Source organism: Halichoerus grypus, chromosome 1 (genome assembly GCF_964656455.1).
Source record: "Halichoerus grypus chromosome 1, mHalGry1.hap1.1, whole genome shotgun sequence".
In the NCBI taxonomy this organism is placed as follows: domain Eukaryota; kingdom Metazoa; phylum Chordata; class Mammalia; order Carnivora; family Phocidae; genus Halichoerus; species Halichoerus grypus.
In genome coordinates this window covers 207,751,868-207,768,753 of record NC_135712.1, presented here as the reverse complement: position 1 = coordinate 207,768,753, position 16,886 = coordinate 207,751,868, and the positions used below count along the sequence as shown (strand labels likewise).

Below are 16,886 nucleotides of genomic sequence, written 5' to 3'. Positions count from 1 at the left end.
CCGCGGGCAGGCGGGGACCTGCCAGGCTGGGCCGGGCCGGGCCCGGCAGGACGCAGCCCCAGAGTAGCTGGGTGGGGCCCAGCGAGGCGGCCGTGGGGGCCTCGGGGGCGGCGGCGGGGCTGGTCGGGACTAGCCGTCCGGGGGCCCGGGCGCGCCCTGGGACCTGGCAGATACTCGGGCTCCCGGGCCCTGGCTCAGGGCCCCGGGACGGCGCTGGCCCCACCCCTTCCTGTGTCCTTATATGGGCGCGGGAGAGAGCCTCCCGGGGCCGCCCCGCCCCCAGTTCAGCCCGCGGACTCCGGCCTGTTGCCATGGCGACCAGGCCCGCTCCCCGGTGCGTCCCCCTCCGTCGGGCTAATGGAATCGTCCCCGGACTGCCAGCCTCCGCGATCGCCTGCGGGTGCCGCGGGCTGAACCATTGCTGGGAGAGGGGGTAGAGTGACTGGAGGCCTACGCGGCTGGGCGTGTTCTGCGCACCCTGGCCTTAGCCAGGGTCTCACGTCCACGTTCCTCTTCTGAGGCGCAGAACCCGACCGGACCCAGGGCGGGGCGCAGGGTCCGGTAGGATCCGAGTGACGGAGGCAGGGCCGGGCTCCTTCCCCGGGGGCTGTTGCCACACTTCCTGCCGCGGCGCTCTTTTCCCAGCCTGTTTCTAAGGAAGGAGTGGGGTTGGGCGACCGCACCCCGGCCGTCGGGGTAGGTTCACGCACCAGGAGTGGACGCGGTGTAGGTCAAGCCCCGGGTCACTGGAGGAGGGCTTTGAGATGGGAGCAAAGAATACAGGCGCCTAGAAGTCACCCACAAGAGGGGGTGCCAATCATGGAAGATCCAGTAGTCCAAATCCCCAGGATCCTCAAAAAGCCCTCCTCTCAAGTCTCAACTGGAGACCCTGTGTCATTATCATCTAAGCTCTGAAGGTGTGTCCCGACACTTTTAACTCCTTCATCAGGGCCTTGCAGATGACCCCAGTGACTCCCAACCTCTAACAGTGTCCTCATCTTTTCCCCCTCCATATTTTCCCTGACTCAGTATACGCCGGTAAGCTCACTTTCTACATATCTAGATTCCCCCAATTCCTTCCCCTTATGGAGGCCCTCAGTCTCTCCCATGGACTTCAGGACCCCTACTCATATCTTGCGTAATGGATCCTCCATCCCCCTCCCTTTACCCTTTTGATTTTTCCCCCTCCTCACTCTTCCTGGGTTCAGTCCCTCCAGTAAAAATTCAATCCTTTAACCCCTCTGTACTCAGGACCCCCACACAATTATTGAATCAGGTATTTCCTTACCCCTCCCTCATTAAACCCGGTTAACCCTCCTGTCTCACCTCTGTGGGGTCTCCCGGTGAATAATCAGCCCTCCAACCCCTCTCGGATACTCCAAGTCCCTCAGGCCTTTTCGTGTACACCCTGGAGACCCCCCCACCCCCACACACACATACAGACACTTGCTTTGTATCAGTTCCTCCTATCCAGGGGAATCATCGCCTTCCCTGGAGTCCCTCCCCGTGTGTCTCGGACCAGCACCCCCTTCTTCGCGCACCCTGGGGTCCCCTGAGCCCCTCCCCCTGCAGCCGCGCCGAGCCACCCAGCCCGTGGCCGCTGTTTACAAGGACACGCGCTTCCTGACAGTGACGCGAGCCGCCTCCTCCCCTTCCCCACGCTGGAGGAGGGGGGCGCGGGGGCCCGGCTCGCGCGACGGCCAATCGGAGCGCACTTCCGTAGCTGACAATAGCCGTATAAAGGCGTGTGGCTCAGGCTGAGCTGCCGGGACCTTGAGCGCGGCCAGGCCAGCATCGGAGTCAGCGGGGAGCGGGGAGCAGGGGGAAGCGACACCAGGAAAGCGAGCGCGCCAGACAGAGGCAGAAGGGCTCGAGAAGCCGCACGGAGCTTCCGCGCACAGCCGCCGGCTGGCCTCTTCCTGCCGGTGCCAGCTCCTGGGAACGCGCGTCCAGATACCCGGTCCAGCCACCGTCGCGGACAGAGCGCCGCTCGCCGCAGCGAGGCCCGGGGCGGCCCCGCAGGGACCCCCCAGACCGCCTGGGCCGCCCGGATGTGCACTAAAATGGAACAGCCCTTCTACCACGACGACTCATACGCAGCAGCGGGATACGGCCGGGCTCCGGGCGGCCTTTCTCTACACGACTACAAACTCCTGAAACCCAGCCTGGCGCTCAACCTGGCCGACCCCTACCGAAGTCTCAAAGCACCCGGGGCGCGGGGCCCAGGACCAGAGGGCAGCGGTGGCAGCAGCTACTTTTCCGGCCAGGGTTCGGACACAGGCGCGTCGCTCAAGCTTGCCTCATCGGAGCTGGAGCGCCTGATCGTCCCCAACAGCAACGGAGTGATCACGACGACACCCACGCCCCCGGGACAGTACTTTTACCCCCGCGGGGGAGGCAGCGGCGGAGGCGCGGGGGGCGCCGGGGGCGGTGTCACCGAGGAGCAGGAGGGCTTCGCCGACGGCTTTGTCAAAGCCCTGGACGACCTGCACAAGATGAACCACGTGACGCCCCCCAACGTGTCCCTGGGCGCCAGCTCGGGGCCCCCGGCTGGGCCCGGGGGCGTCTACGCCGGCCCGGAGCCTCCTCCAGTCTACACCAACCTCAGCAGCTATTCCCCAGCCTCTGCGCCCTCTGGAGGCGCCGGGGCCGCCGTCGGGACTGGGAGCTCGTACCCGACGGCCACCATCAGCTACCTCCCACACGCGCCACCCTTCGCTGGCGGCCACCCGGCACAACTGGGCCTGGGCCGAGGAGCCTCCGCCTTCAAGGAGGAACCGCAGACGGTGCCTGAGGCGCGCAGCCGCGACGCCACGCCACCGGTGTCCCCCATCAATATGGAAGACCAGGAGCGCATCAAAGTGGAGCGCAAGCGGCTGCGGAACCGGCTGGCGGCCACCAAGTGCCGGAAGCGGAAGCTGGAGCGCATCGCGCGCCTGGAGGACAAGGTGAAGACACTCAAGGCCGAGAACGCGGGGCTGTCGAGCACTGCTGGGCTCCTCCGGGAGCAGGTGGCCCAGCTCAAACAGAAGGTCATGACCCACGTCAGCAACGGCTGCCAGCTGCTGCTCGGGGTCAAGGGACACGCCTTCTGAGCGCCCCCCGTACGGACATTCCCCCAGTCTGGACGACTGGGCGCACGCCTCCCAAGGGGCGAGGGGGCAGGCGGTGGGCACCGGCCCCCGGGGCACCGCAAACCACACTGGACTCCTGCCCGCCCGCTCTGCGCCCGGTCCTTCCACCTCGACGTTTACAAGCCCCCCTTCCACGTTTTTTTGTATGTTTTTTTTTTTTTTTTTTTCTGCTGGAAACAGACTCGATTCATATTGAATATAATATATTTGTGTATTTAACAGGGAGGGGAGGAGGGGGCGATCGCGGCGGAGCTGGCCCCGCCGCCTGGTACTCAAGCCCGCGGGGACACTGGGGAAGGGACCCCCGCCCCCTGCCCTCCCCCCTCTGCACAGTACTGTGGATAAGAAACACGCACTTCGTCTCTAAAGAGTTTATTTTAAGATGTGTTGTGTATGTGTGTGTTTGTTGTTCCGACTTTTTATTGAATCTATTTAAGTAAAAAAAAATGGTTCTTTATTAATTTCTGTTGTCTTTTTTTCCAAGCCGGGCGGGAGGAGGGAGGAGAATAGTGGGCTGCCCCCAACCCACTCCTGTTTGTGACTCGCTCCAGTGTTTGTGTCCTCCTCGCCAGCTCTACCTAAGTATCTTGCAGCCTCAGTCCGGGCGTCCAACCCTTCTCTTGTCCCCTGATCTCTGGGGTTGGAAGGTCCAGGGCGGGGACGCTGTCCAGCCGCCCATCACCAGGGGGCAGGATGCCTGGAGCGAGACGCGCAGTGCGCGGGCGCAGCCCCGCCCAGCAGCGCGCGCTGGGGCTTTCCCCGCTGACGCAGCGGAAGCGCTGCCCCTACATGGGCCGATTCTGTCCAGTGACGCGACGGCGGTCTCCGGGCAGATTCCGGGAATCCCCTCCCCCGCTCTGCCGGGCAGGGCTGCGGCGCCGGGAAGGGGGCCGGGATTTTCCCAGGCAGGCGGCTGCCCGGGCCCGGAAAGCCCCAGGCCTGGGTCCAGAGCATCCGCGGTGGGAGGGCCATGCTCCTGGGTCCCGGAGCCAACCCAAAGCCTGCCCCCTCGGGTTGGCGTCCGGGCCCCGCCGCGCCCACGCGCGCTCCGTCTGACCTGACCCGGGCGGGGGCTTGCTGCAGCCTTCGTCGCCGCCGCCGTGCCCCCCACCCCCGCCAGGAAGGGCGGCTCCCGCCTGCCAATTTCCCCTCCCGGGTGCCAGGTTGGGAGCAGGGCGACTGCCAGGTCTGGTCCTGCCGGGGCGGCTGCTTGGGCCGCCGGGCGCCGTCACCGCCCTCTCGCGGGACGCCCGCCTCCGCAACTGGGGCTGGTGGGAGGGCGGCTGGTGCTCCCGGGAGGGGTCTAGCTGGCTTCGGAGCTGGAAGCCCCCAGAACAGCAGAGAAAAACACACGCTGAGAAACCGCACGGGTGGGGTGGGCAGAACAAATTCATTAATTCATTTATGAAATGCTGAACAACCTAGCCCAGGAGACACTGCCTGGACCATGGCAGACAGACAATAAACAAACAAACATGATTTGGAGATGGTGGTAAGTGCTAGCAAAAGAAAAAAACAGGTCCAAGTGGTAGTGATGGGGCAGGGGAGGTGAGCTGCTTTGGAGAATGGATTGGAAACGTGGACCTTTAATGATGCGACTTTTCAGATTTAAAGACAGGCTCTGAGAAAACAACGTTCTGGGCAAGAGGGAACAGTACATGCAAAGTTCCTGTGGCCAGAACAAGATCGGCTTGTTAAAGAATAGCAAGATACCAGTGTGTGCCTGGATTCGAGTGAACCAAGAGTGGGTAGATGAGGTCAGGGAAGACCACGGAGGGCCTTGGGGAAGGAGTGTAGATAAAATTCCAAGGCCCACATGAGTGTTTTGGAGGGTTATTAGGCTGGATAGCAATATTAATAATGGGCCTATGGATTAAATGAACATGTCAGTCCTGTGGAAGGAAATGGGGGCTCAGAGTGGCAAAACCACTTGCCTGAACATGCACAGCATCAAACTGTACTCCTGGGAACACTCTGGCTCCTAACATCTGCCTCCCAGCCTGACCCTCACCCTTCCACCCCAGGGGCAGGTGGGCAGCCCTTCCAACCTAGAGTGGGTCAGAGCTTGCAGCAGGGACTGTGCATGTAGCTCAAGCTCTTGGTTCTGCTCCTAGGACTGGGTCCCCACCCTCTTCTTCCAGCCCCAGGGACCAATCCTAATAACCATTAACTGGGCCCAAGCTTCACATACTGTATTGCATTTAATGTGCGTGGTGATGTGAGTTAGTTGTCTTTATTCTCATTTGACTGTTGAAGAGACAATCACAGGGAAAATCACAGCTCTTGAATGGCATTTGAACACAGCCTGGCTGATGGCAAAGTGTGGGTGCTGTCCTGGGTGGCCAGGTTTTAGGACATAGAGCATCCTGGGGCTTGCTCCCAGCAAGGGGCCAACAGCCTACCCTACCTCCCACCCTCCCCCAACCCCCCCCCCCCCCCCCCCCCGCGACGGAAAGCACCCTCTGGCCAAGGAGAGGAAGCAGTGAGCATGAGGTAAGGCTCCCACCTTGTGGTGAAGATAAGTAACTACAGCGTCAGTTTCCCAGGGAGAAAGGGCAGAGGTGGCAAGGACACCAGGAGAGACCACACCGATGCAGACTCATGTCTGTCCTAATACTTTATTGGTCACCTCTAGGCCTGTGCCCAGCTAGATGGGTCCAGGGAGGGGCTCACCATTTACCAGCTCCCAGCTGGGAGAATGAGAAGGCCTTGGCCAAGCCCTCCAGGTTCACAGACTACGGAGTTTAAAGGGGCAAGTCTGGCCTTTCCTGGGTCACCATGGGGTATCCAGGTAGAGGTGGAGGTGGAGGCCAACAGCCCAAGCTTCCCACCTATCTGCAGTCTAGTTGTGTTTGGAGAAGTATTCCTTGCTGTCGTCCACGTTAGGCTTGATTGTGTCACCGCCTGGCTTCCAGCCAGCAGGACAGACTGTGGGAAGACACAGGGATGCACATTTGAGGCTAGGGCTACATCTTCAAGGTAGGGCAGTTACGAGGGGATGAACAGAGGCAAAGAGCCGGAGTGGCAGAAAAAAAAGCCCAGAGCCAAGTGGTACAGCCCCAAGGCCATATAGCACGTTGGGAAAAGCCCTTCAAGCCCAGCTACAGGATGTTCTGGCTGACATTTTTATTTCTTTTTGACCACCCCCACAGCGTTTTTAAAAGATTTATTTATTTATTTGAGGGGCGCCTGGGTGGCTCAGTCGTTAAGTGTCTGCCTTCGGCTCAGGTCATCATCCCGGGGTCCTGGGATTGAGCCCCGCATTGGACTCCCTGCTCCGCGGGAAGCCTGCTTCTCCCTCTCCCACTCCCCCTGCTTGTGTTCCCTCTCTCACTGTGTCTCTCTCGGTCAAATAAATAAATAAAATCTTTTAAAAATATATTTATTTATTTATTTGGAGAGAGCATGAGCACAAGAGTGTGGAAGTGGGGGGGGGGCAGAGGGAGAGGAACAGAAAATCCTCCAGTAGGCTCCCCACTGAGTGTGGAGCCTGACAAGGGGCTGGATCCCAGGACCCAGAGACCATAACCTGAGCCAAAACCAAGAGTCCGATGCTTAACTGACTGAGCCACCCAGGCACCCACCCCCCTTTTAAAAAGATTACTTTCTTCCTGCCCCCGGGGGGTGGGGGGAGTGGGGGAAGCGGCAGAGGGGGAGAATCTCCAGCAGACTCCTTGCTGAGCACAGAGCCCAACCTCACAACCCTGAGATCATGACCCGAGCTGAAACCAAGAGTCAGATGCTTAACCGACTGAGCCATCCTAGTGCCCCTCTTTTTGACCCCTTTAATCCTGCTTCTCCGTCAGCCATAGACCCACCGGACATCGAGGGTCTGTGATCAGGCTGTGTCCTCCACAGGAGAAGGTACTCTGATCCAACTAATATTATTCAAGCTTGACTTGGTACATGCCTTCTCAAATATCTTCTATAGATCTGTTATCTCCCAGCTCCCCACCCTCATATTGGGGTATCTCCCCCACCAGACTAGAAAAGTCCTGCGGATGAGGCCCTGAACTGAATCTTCTTTGGGGCCCTCCCATCCATCCCACACAAGTGATAGAGCAGGCAGTCAATGTCTGCATGAGGGCTGAGTATGTACCCACAGCTGAACCCAGGTGAACGTGTGTGGCTGCTCACCTTCCCCATGCTCATCCGTGTACTGGAAGGCCTGGACCAGCCGCAGAACTTCGTCCACAGAGCGCCCCACAGGCAAATCATTGACAGTGATCTGGCGAAGGACACCCTTGCCATCGATGATAAAGAGGCCCCTGAAGATATCAGGGTTCATGGTGAGGAGCTGGGAGTTCCCATTGCCAGAGCCGGGGAGGGAGTATCAACTCCCTACCGGCCACAGGGCTGGGGGCAGGGAAGACAGTGCCCAAGCATTGTCCCCTTATCCTGAGGATTGGGGGCTCCCTGAGGGCCCCACAGTACCTGTAGGCAATGCCCTCATCTTTCTTCAGCACACCATAATCTTCGGACAAACTTCTGGTTACATCGGCCAGCAAGGGGATGTTCAGGGGACCCAGGCCTCCTTCCTTCCTGGGAGTGTTGATCCTAGGAGTGGAAGAGACAAGTCTGGGACCCAAGATGCTGATACAGCAGGGTCCTCACCCTGGGGGCCTGGGTGTGATAAAGGCTGAAGAGGGGGTGCTGCAGCTGAGAGATAAGGGGCTTTAGAGCAAGGTTCTAGGATCCCCACCCACCCCACCCTGAAGAGCGTATAGGGGCTCTTTCCCGCAGCTGGGAAGACTAAGCCGAGGCTCCAGGTCCAGCAAAGGGTGTTCACATATGCCGGTGACCTCCCACATCTTGGGGCAGAAAGCCTGCCTCAGAGTCCCCATCCTCCTCTCTCCAGCTCTGTGTGTTGGGGCCCAGCCCTTCATTGTCTAGAACTGGAGTTTCCACCTTCTTGAAATAGTTATTGGAAGGGAGGTTATGTTGCCCTAAGTGAGAGAAGGCATCTCCAACTCTCTGGGCCCAGCAACTAGTTTTCAAATGCTAATTACTGCCATCATCATTAAGGACTTGGGCGTCCTTAATTTTATTATTTTCAAGATGGGGAAAGGGAGGCCCAGATGTTGAGCAACAGCCGCAAGAACACATAGCTCGGATCCTATGGAGGACGTGGGCTTGGCTGCATCCTCCCTCCCTGCTAGTCCCCGCTCATACCAAGCCAGGTGGGTGAACTGAGAGTCGACAGAGACCCCCAGCACCTCACAGCCCAGCTTGCGGAAGTCCTCGGCACGCTCGCTGAAAGCGATGATCTCCGTGGGGCAGACAAAGGTGAAGTCCAGCGGGTAGAAAAAGAGGACCAAGTATTTCCCTGCGGGAGGGAGCGGGCATAGAAGGAGTTAGGCCTCTGATGTCTGGGCCCCACCCCCACCTGGGCCCACTCTCGGCCGCCCTCACCTTTGTAGTCGCAAAGCTTCACCTCCTTGAAGGCGCCGTCCACCACGGCGGTGGCCTGGAACGGCGGGGCGGGCTTTCCGATGTGCGCCTTGCCAGAGGCCATGACTGAAAGCTGAGACCCCCGGCCCGGTCAGTGCGCCCGGGAAGACCCTTTGTCCTGCCTTCCCAAGGTCACGCTGCGTGCTGGGCCCGGTGACCGAGGAAGAGAGGCAGAGGGCGCAGCACTACCCCACACCCTCCCGGGTACCCGGTCTGCGCGGCCTTGAGACTGCAGGAGACCCGTCCCCCTGACCAGCAAAAGCGGCCCGGCTGCAGCCGCCGGGGACCCCCCATTAGCGTGTCGGCCTGAGGGCCCTGGCGCAAGCCCACCGCTCCAGGAGGAGAGCCCGCGAGCAGGGGGCGGGGAGCTCGGCGATGCGGCCTGTACTGCATGCAAGGCCAAGGCCTCGGTTTCCCCCTGCAAGGACAAAGGCGGCCACTACGGCGGGCGGAAAACAAAGGCTGCAGCGCTGAGGTCTGGACCCGGCCGGAGCTGCTCCAAGGGGGCTCCCCAGAGCCCGGTGCCCTCCAGGTGTCCATACCTGCGTGGGCAAGGCGGCACGCACAGACCAGCACACGCGCGAACTCGCGTTCTCAGCACCAAGCGCGCCCTGGGCCTGGGTGCCTTTTATGCGCGGCACGAACCATGACGCGTAGGGCGGCGGGGGGGTGGGCGGACGAGTGAGCGGTCGGGTCCACTGCAACCGCAGGGGGGGGGGTGTGGGGAGCGAAGCAGGCCCGGTCCACGCGCCTGCAAGCGGCGGGAGGAGTCGCGGAGTCGCGGGCCCCGACCACCGCCTCCGCTGGTGGGGGTAGTGCGGGCACCACATACCCCGCGAGGAGCTCCTCCTCGGAGCGCGCCCGGGTCGGTTGGAGTCCGGCATGGCCGGGAGCCCGGCGGACTTACTGCTGCTGCCTCTGATTCTCCTGCTGCTGGGGACCCCTGCCCAGGTCTCCCGCGACTACCATTACTTTGGCGAGAAGAGCGGAGGCGACACCTGGGAGGAACTGCGGCTGCAGCATCAGGAGAAAGGTAACCGCACGCCGCGGGTGTGATGGTGCGGAAAGGTGCCCCATTGCCCCACTTCAACAGCTGGCTGCAAACACGCCCTCCTCCAGGGACTTCAGACCTCTCCCCATCTGCGCCCTGGCGTGGCCCCCTTGGGCTGGTTACTTTTCTCTGAGGCTCAGTTTTCTTATCTGTAAATTGAAATAGAGACCGACTTTAAGCCTCTCCCAGGGGAAGAGTGGACATGGGTCGGCAATAAACCCCCAAGCAGACACATCCATAAACTCATGGATGTGTGCTAGGAAGGGTGGAGATAGAGAAAGGAGGGGACGGGTAAACAAACGTCTGAAGTCAGAGAAGGCCGGGCTGAAGAGGATGGGTAACCAATGCAGCAGGAATCCAGCAAAAGCCCCAAATGCAAAGATTTAGGGAGAAGAATGTGCCAGGGAATGGGAACAGCAAGTGCCAAAGCCAAAGGGCTGGACGGAGGAAAAAAAAGAATCCAGTGTTGTCTGGCTGAGGCTTGGTAAGGCATGAAGTGTTAGGACTTTGTGAGCTGCAGAGTTGGGGTAAGACCTGTTTCCTAGGGGCATAGGGAGGAGTCCATAAAAAAGCATTGTAAAGAGCCCCTGATAAGCACTCAGAAGGTTGTAGCTGCTTGAAAAGTGGCCATAATAATTGCTTTTGTACTACATGCCAGCACATCGCCAGAGGCTTTCAGTACCTTCGTTCTATTACGCCAGTTATGTCACTTAATTTACCACCTGCAGCCCTGCTAGTTAGGTGACACTATGCCTACTGAACAGGCCCATCATCACACCCCTGAAGACAGGAGTCAGCTTCAGATCGTGGGCACCCAGCGTGTTGTATCACACTTCCAACTGGACAGGCTAGCACTGGTGGGAAGTGTCAGTTTGCAGTTCCTCTGGGTCACACACCAGATGTATGAGCTCAAAGGGTGGCTTGCTTTCTATAGGTCTCAGTTTCCCCACCTTGGAATGATGGGGAAATTACATGAGATAATCTATGGGGGGGGTGCCTGGCACAGAGGCAGAGCCCAGCAAACAGGAGATGTTGTTGTTAGTGTCTTTATCCTCCTCCCTTCCTAGAGGAGGGCACAGGGGGTAGGGTCCCCCCTACCTGGCCCTCCATCCCTAGACGTGGAGGACTCGATCCTTGGCCCGTGGGGAAAGTGGCGCTGTTTCTGCGACCTGGGCAAGCAGGAGCGCAGCCGCGAGGTCCTGGGCACAGCGCCGGGCCCGGTGTTCATGGACCGCGAGAATCTGGTGCAGGTGCGGCCCTGCAGGCAACAGGATTGTTCATCCTGCAAACCAACCGATTGCGACTGGAGGCCCTGAACCCGGGTGAGAGACAAACGCAGAGGAGGCGGGCCTAGGGCGGGCTGTCAAGTCCGGTGTTGAGAGTCCCCAGGGTGGGCGGGGAGAGGGGAAGGGCCGCGGGTGGGGGCGGGTGCGAGGAGGGCCTTTAGGGCTGAGGCTAGAAGATGGTGGAGAGGGGAGAGCTGAGTCAGGAGCCGTGAGCCCCCTTTGACATCCGGGGAGAAAGGAAGAAAGATGGTGAGGGGCAGGGAGGGGGAATCAGAGATGGAGGAACTGTGACCTTGAAGAAGGGGTATGAGCCTGATGCGGGTCAGACACCTACAGGCTGAGGACGTGAGCCCCGCTGAGACTCGAGAATTGAGGGACATGAACCCTGAACTGGGGGGAATGGCCCCGCCTGGTGGGCGCAGGCTCTTAGCAGAAGTCTGTTGAGATCTGGGATCACAGTTGGGAGGAGGTGGGTGGGGGAGGCTTAGCCCCAGTTAGAGGTTAGGAAGCGGGGGGGAGGGGCGAGGGCCCCGGTGAGGTACCGAGAGGGAGAGAGAGAGAGTTGGACCCCAAATCTGAAGGCCTGAGCTCAGTGGAAGTAGGAGTACCTAGTCCAGAGGGCTTAGATTGTGTGGAGTGGCAGGGACACGGAGTACAAATAGCCAGCATCCAGATGGACAGGGATCCAGTGATGTGGACACTGGCAGTATTCTGGCAATATAGTGGTATTTGACCTTCAAGTTCCCGACTGGGCCAAGTTCTCCAAGGCCTGCGTCAGTTTCCCGTTTATTTCCCTATCCTCTTACCAGCCCTGACGGGCGGGGCGTCAGGGACTCCGGGGCGGAGCTTGGAAAGCGACTCCGCCCACCCCGTGCCCCCAAGGAAGAGCTCGGCTGTCGGCCTTGGGAACTACAATTCCCAGGAAGCCATACGGCAGGAGCTTCGGTGGCGCCTGCGCAAACGTCAACGGCGGCAGGAGCGTCGGGGGAGTGTCCTGGGCACCGATTGGTCGGGAGTGAGAGCCGTTTCGGGGCCCGCGGAAAACGCGCGCCTGGACCTGAGCCTGCAGACCTCGTTCTTGCTGCGGGTGGCGGCTGCAGAGGCGGCATGGATCTTGGCGAGCTGGACAGAGACAGTACGGGCCGCTGTCGCCTGAACTCGCCTGTGCCCGCGGTGTGCCGCAAGGAGCCCTGCGTCCTGGGCGTCGATGAAGCGGGCCGGGGCCCGGTGCTGGGTGCGCCTCCGGGACTGGGCTGGGGGAGGGGCGTGATAAGGGGAACGCAGGTTGCACTGGAACGGGAGCTGGGATTGTACCCTACCCGGGGAGGGGGGGGTCATAGTGGCGATGACACCGAAGAAAGCGGTGATTATGGAATAGGGATAGCGGTTTTCACTGGCTCACTGGTTGGACCCCCGCTTCTCCAGGCCCCATGGTCTACGCCATCTGTTATTGCCCCCTCTCACGCCTGGCACATCTGGAGGCCCTGAAAGTGGCAGGTGAGCTGGAGTTGTGAGTCTCGTGAGGGGGTTCCTGGGCGTGTGCAGGGGCGGGTGCAAACTGGAGGGGGAGAACAGGAGCTGGGAGAACTAGTCGCTCCCCTTCTTTCCCAACCCTCCTCCCAGACTCAAAGACCCTATCGGAGAGCGAGCGGGACAGGCTCTTTGTGAAAATGGAGGAGGACGGGGACTTTGTGGGCTGGGCATTGGACGTGCTGTCTCCAAACCTCATCTCTACCAGCATGCTTGGGCGGTGAGGGGCCTCCCGGAGGGGCCAGGGTGGAGGGGCAGCCAGCATGGGCTGGAAGGGATCCGTATCTGGATCGGGGTTGACTGGGTTGTCTCCCACTGCAGGGTCAAGTACAACCTGAATTCCCTATCCCATGATACAGCCACTGGGCTGGTGCAATATGCCTTGGATCAGGGTGTGAAAGTTGCCCAGGTGAGCTGACTGTTGGGTTGCGCATGTTTGATCACCTCAGGGTAAAATGGAGGTATACAAGTGCAGTGGGTGATTCAAGGTCAGACATGCCTGGGTTACCTCAGGAGTATATGTTGCTGCCTTTGACATTTTACTACTTTTTCTACCCTAAATGTGTGCCCCACCCTGGACCAAGGAGGAGCCCCCAGCTCCACTCTCATTTAATTTATCTCTGTATTCTAAAGGCTCAGAGTCCAGAACAAATCCGCATCTGTCCACCTGCCCAAAGCCTCTGTGCTAGCCCAGGGTACCCTCCTCTCCTGGATTCCTGCCCCATCCTCCCCCCACTTGGAGGCCTGTTTTTTTTTTTTTTTTTAAAGATTTTATTTTATTTATTTATTCGAGAGAGAGAGAGAGAGAAACAGCATGAGAGGGGAGAGGGTCAGAGGGAGAAGCAGGCTCCCCGCCGAGCCGGGAGCCTGATGTGGGACTCGATCCCAGGACTCCAGGACCATGACCTGAGCTGAAGGCAGTCGCCTAACCAACTGAGCCACCCAGGCGCCCAGGAGGCCTGTTCTTTACAGTCTGCTCCTCATGCAGCAGATAGTCATCTTCTTCTTCTTTTTTTTTTTTTTAAAGATTTTATTTATTTATTTGACAGAGAGAGACAACGAGAGAGGGAACACAAGCAGGGGGAGTGGGAGAGGGAGAAGCAGGCTTCCTGCTAAGCAGGGAGCCTGATGCGGGGCTCGATCCCAGGACCCTGGGATCATGATCTGAGCCGAAGGCAGACACTTAACGACTGAGCCACCCAGGCGCCCCCAGATAGTCATCTGAGTCATAGATCTCAACATTTAACTTTTTGATTTCAGTAAAAATTAAACCTGGGAAGTTCAGTGTCAAGTGGAAGAGAGAGAGTGAGATTAAATTACCAGAGGGAAATATAAGTTGGCATTGCATCCAGTACTCTGCAGCAAAGAACAGGCTGTTGTGAGAGAATAGCAAGGATAAATACACTTGAGATAGGGAACGAACAAGGCCGACCTTGCTGGGGAGATGGCTGAGGTCCTGGACTGGAACGTAGCATTGAAGGTGCAGTACTGGAGCAGACAGACAAGAGCTCTGCCCTCTGGGGTTCATGGCCAAGTCAGGGGACACAGATGGTCAGCTGGTAAGCAGATGACAAAGGTGATTTCTGAGGATAACAGCAGTGGAGATCATGGATCTCCTCTCTCTACTCCAGCCATGAGGCCTCCCTGCTGCTGTATAGCATACTCGGCATGGTCCCACCTCAGGGCCTTTGCACTGGCTCTTCCTTCTGTCAAGAATCCTCTTTCTGAGATCTCCCCATGACTCATTCCCTCATCTCTTTCAGGCCTTTATTCAGATGTCACCACCTCAGAGTGACCTCTCCGAATCTCTCCCACCACTGTTTAAAATGATAACCCCTCCCGGGGCACCTTGCTGCCTCAGTCAGTAGAGCATGGGACTCTTGATCTCAGGGTCGTGAGTTCAAGCCCCGCGTGGGGCATAGAGCTTACTTAAAAAAACAAGTAGAGAAGAAATAAAATAATAATCCGTCCCGACTTTTCCCTGTCCTTTATTATTTATCCTGCTTTTTGTCTGTGGCCCTCACCAGGGTATCCACTCCAGGAAGACAGAGATTTTTGTCTGGTGTGTTTACTGCCATATTCCTGGCATCTGGTGTAGCCATGGTATGCTTAGGTGCTCAGTGTGTGTAGAATGGATTCAACTTGATCAGGGACAGCCTCTTTTGGAGGGGACTTTTTTTTTTTTTTTTTTTTTTAGTAATCTCTACACCCAGTGTGGGGCTCAAGTCCATGACCTCAAGATCAGGAGTCGCACGCTCTGCCACTTGAGCCAGCCAGGTGCCCCTGGAGAGGACTTTGGACAGAAATGCCCGAGAAAGCTGCACCCTAGGGATGAGCTGAGAGAAGAATATTCCAGGCACAGGAATAGCGTGTGTAAATGCTGGGGGGCTGGATCACTTACACAGTTGTTTCTCCAGATGTCTGCTGAATGAATACATTTCTGTCACCATGCAGGTATTTGTGGACACTGTGGGGCCACCAGAGACTTACCAGGAGCGGCTGCAGGAGCGGTTTCCCGGCATTGAGGTGACAGTCAAGGCCAAGGCAGATGCCCTCTACCCTGTGGTCAGCGCTGCGAGTATCTGTGCCAAGGTTGGGCTCCTGCTGGCTGTGGCCAGCTCCTAGCGTCCCTCTGGGCAGGAGGCAGGCGTGCCTGCTTCCAGGGAGGGAGATCCCAAGTTTGTATCTTGCCCACAGGTGGCCCGTGACCAGGCTGTAAAGAACTGGCACTTTGTGGAAAAACTGCAGGACCTGGATGCTGATTATGGCTCTGGTTACCCCAATGGTGAGCAGATTGGAGCCGCCCTGAGACAGTGGTATTGGCAGTAACACTGACAAGGGAGGCCTGAGCGCGCTTCTACGGTTTTCTGCGTTGCACTCATCCCGCTCCACAGTGGAAGAGCCTGAGGCTCAGACGGGGAGCCACTTGCTATGGCCAGCCTGTGGCAGAGCTGGATTCCAGCGGGCAGGCTCTCTCCTCCCTTCCCTCTCCCTCTCTCCTGTCTCTGGAGCCCCAGTGAGGGCCTGACACCCTTGGTGGGCATCTGTTTGTTAAGGGGCAGGGGCGAGGGGTGCCAGCTGATGTCCAGTAGCCCCAGCTTAAATCTATTGTTTTCTTCCCAGTTATGAGGCTCACTCTCCTTGTCTGTGTGGTAGGTGATCATGTGCCCACCCCCCGCCATGAGTAGATTTCTTTTCTTTTCTTTTTTTTTTTTAAAGATTTTATTTATTTATTTGACAGAGAGAGACACAGCGAGAGAGGGAACACAAGCAGGGGGAGAGGGAGAGGGAGAAGCAGGCTTCCTGCGGAGCAGAGAGCCTGATGCGGGGCTCGATCTCAGGACCCTGGGATCATGACCTGAGCCGAAGGCAGATGCTTAACCAACTGAGCCACCCAGGCGTCCCCATGAGTAGATTTCAAGAGTCAGTGGCTGGGTTCAAGGAACCCTCTGGTCCTTCTGAGGCCCAGGGAGGGATGGGCAGTTGGGTGGGGAGACACAGCAAGTCTGTGATTGGAACTTAGGTGAGGCCAAAGTAAGGAAACCAGGTCCAGGCCAAAGACAGTTTGGGTCGCATTTAGTGCTTACTGAGGGCCTGGGGATATAGCCATGAGCAAGGTCAACAGGGACCTCCCTGTCCCCACTGGGCTTCTAGTTTTGGGGGGGATTTTGGGCAGTAACACCATGGTCCACAGATGCTCATTTAATGACCGTTGTCCTTGAGGGGGTGAAAGGATGTTTCAGAGGCAGTCTCCCCTAAACTACCTTGAGCACCTGTTGGCAGTTGGAGCAGGGAGCTGCCTGGGCAAAGGTTCTGAGGCAGGAATGGGCCTCAAACAGTGGGAGGGGCCTCCGGTACTCTGGCGGCTGGAGATGAGGTAGTGGGACCTCAGGTGCCAGGCTGAGGAACTCGGACATTGTGTCAGGGCTCAGGGACCATCACCACTGCCCACCCCACCCTTCCCATCCCTCAGATCCCAAGACAAAAGCGTGGTTGAGGAAGCACGTGGAGCCTGTGTTCGGCTTCCCCCAGTTTGTCCGGTTCAGCTGGCGCACGGCCCAGAGCATCCTGGAGAAGGAGGCAGAAGGCGTTCTGTGGTGGGTGTCCTGGAGGTGCTGTGAGGAGAGAGGGAAGGAGGCCAGGGTTCAGCCCTCCCTGGGAATACCTCCCCCCCAACACCCCGAAGTGGCCAGTATCACCACCTCTCCCACAGGGAGGACTCGCCGACAGGGGATCAGGAGGGATCTGGGAGGATCATGTCCTACTTCAGCAAAGGCCCCCGAACCCACCCCCACCTCCCGCACCGGTACTTCCAGGAGCGAGGCCTGGAGTCAGCCACCACCTTCTAGGAGCCAGCCTGTTCTCCCTTTATGTGCATCCCTCACCCCCCCCCCGCCCCCCTTTTGTGATTAAAAGTTGTTTACTGAAAGCTAA

General features: G+C 58.7%; 4 protein-coding genes across 7 annotated transcripts; 3 read left to right on the top strand and 1 right to left on the bottom strand.

Annotated features, from left to right (window-relative positions):
• Positions 1-1,752: 1,752 nt before the first annotated feature.
• Positions 1,753-3,595, top strand: JUNB (JunB proto-oncogene, AP-1 transcription factor subunit). Its single transcript, XM_036110845.2, has one exon. It carries the CDS (start codon positions 2,052-2,054, stop codon positions 3,093-3,095), a length of 1,044 nt encoding a protein of 347 aa, XP_035966738.1. The 5' UTR covers positions 1,753-2,051; the 3' UTR covers positions 3,096-3,595.
• A 2,138-nt stretch (positions 3,596-5,733) lies between these two features.
• On the bottom strand, positions 5,734-9,283 carry PRDX2 (peroxiredoxin 2). The gene is made up of 6 exons (XM_036110846.2): positions 9,128-9,283; positions 8,547-8,658; positions 8,307-8,460; positions 7,569-7,691; positions 7,272-7,402; positions 5,734-6,062 (listed from the first exon to the last, which is right to left on the bottom strand). The coding sequence occupies exons 2-6, from the start codon at positions 8,647-8,649 to the stop codon at positions 5,977-5,979; spliced, it is 597 nt and encodes a 198-aa protein (XP_035966739.1). The 5' UTR covers positions 8,650-8,658; positions 9,128-9,283; the 3' UTR covers positions 5,734-5,976.
• A 25-nt stretch (positions 9,284-9,308) lies between these two features.
• On the top strand, positions 9,309-12,419 carry THSD8 (thrombospondin type 1 domain containing 8). 4 transcript variants are annotated; one of them, XM_078055037.1, is made up of 3 exons: positions 9,309-9,618; positions 10,753-10,958; positions 12,348-12,419. In XM_078055037.1, the coding sequence occupies exons 1-2, from the start codon at positions 9,468-9,470 to the stop codon at positions 10,950-10,952; spliced, it is 351 nt and encodes a 116-aa protein (XP_077911163.1). In that variant the 5' UTR covers positions 9,309-9,467; the 3' UTR covers positions 10,953-10,958; positions 12,348-12,419. The 4 variants fall into 4 exon arrangements, with proteins under 4 accessions (XP_077911163.1, XP_077911159.1, XP_077911149.1 ...); XM_078055033.1 differs by lacking the exon at positions 12,348-12,419 and adding an exon at positions 11,805-11,944; XM_078055023.1 differs by lacking the exon at positions 12,348-12,419 and adding an exon at positions 11,732-11,870.
• On the top strand, positions 12,024-16,886 carry RNASEH2A (ribonuclease H2 subunit A). Its single transcript, XM_036110851.2, has 8 exons — positions 12,024-12,156; positions 12,348-12,419; positions 12,546-12,672; positions 12,774-12,861; positions 14,907-15,044; positions 15,150-15,237; positions 16,426-16,549; positions 16,666-16,886. The coding sequence occupies exons 1-8, from the start codon at positions 12,030-12,032 to the stop codon at positions 16,799-16,801; spliced, it is 900 nt and encodes a 299-aa protein (XP_035966744.1). The 5' UTR covers positions 12,024-12,029; the 3' UTR covers positions 16,802-16,886.